Below are 950 nucleotides of genomic sequence, written 5' to 3'. Positions count from 1 at the left end.
CCCTGGGTGCAGGGCCTGGGGGGATGGGAGCCCCCTGAGTCCCCAGAGCGTGGGTGACACTGGGCCTCCCGGGTGAGGGCAGGCTGCCCGCAGAGGCCCCGACACGGGTGGCTGCCAGGGTGTCAGACAATGGGATCTGGATTGTTCTAGAAGCTTCCTGGCTCTTCTGGGTCCTGGAGACGTGGGACCTTCAGAGGCAGGGCCGTGCACAGGGTTCCCCGGAAACTCCTGTGTCTGAGGAGGGGCCTCTGCACTGGCTCCGCCAGCACCATGGGCGGAAGGACCAGAGCAAACCTCACAGACACGGAGGCCACGGGAGAGGCCGGTGCCCCAGACTCGGGGCGTAGTCAGGGCTGCACCCCGTCCTCACCACCGCGAGGGAGCCCTCCCATTCCACCCTGTCTCTCTGTCTCTCTCTCTCTCTCTCATTCACTCTCACTCTCTCACTCTCTCTCTCTCTGCAGAGTCTCGATTGTAAGCAAATACGAGGCTATTTATTGGGAACGTCGGCTTTAACTTCACCGATTCTGCGTGGAAGGGCAGCGCCGTGGGTCCGTGGGTCCCGTGAGAAGTAGAACCAGGGCTGTGAGCACAGACGCAGCAGCCCCAGCTGGGCCCTGAGCCCTCGGCCCTGCCCCATCCGCACGCCGGGGCCTGGCGGCACAGGGCGCGTCACTCGGCTACAAACAGCTGGAGTTTGCCGTCCAGGGTGGCGGTGACGAGCTGTGGAGGAGAGACGCGTGAGTCGGCCTCCAGCACTGAGGGGAGGGCTGCGGGATGTCCCGTGTTAATGTCTGACAGCGGGCGCCAACCGTCCGGACCTCACGGACCACCAGGGGCCCCGGACCACGGGTTGGCGACCACTGCTCTACAACGCAGACCAAGCTGCATCGAGCAGCGGCACAGACCTGCCTGCCCCCGGCCCTGCCCGCCCCCCAAGCTGAGTTTCT

The 950-nt window shown here is 65.4% G+C and overlaps 1 protein-coding gene across 5 annotated transcripts in view; it reads right to left on the bottom strand.

Annotated features, from left to right (window-relative positions):
- WDR27 (WD repeat domain 27) overlaps positions 1 to 950 on the bottom strand; it is a 49,202-nt gene that overhangs the window by 10,993 nt on the left and 37,259 nt on the right. For 2 of the 5 annotated variants that reach the window (XM_014542229.1, XM_014542235.1), the window contains one exon: positions 591 to 723. The exons of 1 other annotated variant lie outside the window; for it this stretch is intronic. In XM_014542229.1, the coding sequence (XP_014397715.1) occupies positions 673 to 723 (51 nt within the window). In that variant the 3' untranslated portion in view covers positions 591 to 672. Of the gene's footprint in view, positions 1 to 472; positions 724 to 950 lie in introns of those variants that run through there. 2 more of the 5 variants (XM_014542212.1, XR_001362696.1) reach the window with 2 other exon arrangements.

This window comes from Myotis brandtii, unplaced genomic scaffold (assembly GCF_000412655.1).
Source record: "Myotis brandtii unplaced genomic scaffold, ASM41265v1 scaffold1077, whole genome shotgun sequence".
Taxonomy (NCBI): domain Eukaryota; kingdom Metazoa; phylum Chordata; class Mammalia; order Chiroptera; family Vespertilionidae; genus Myotis; species Myotis brandtii.
This window is presented reverse-complemented; position numbering and strand designations above follow the sequence as displayed.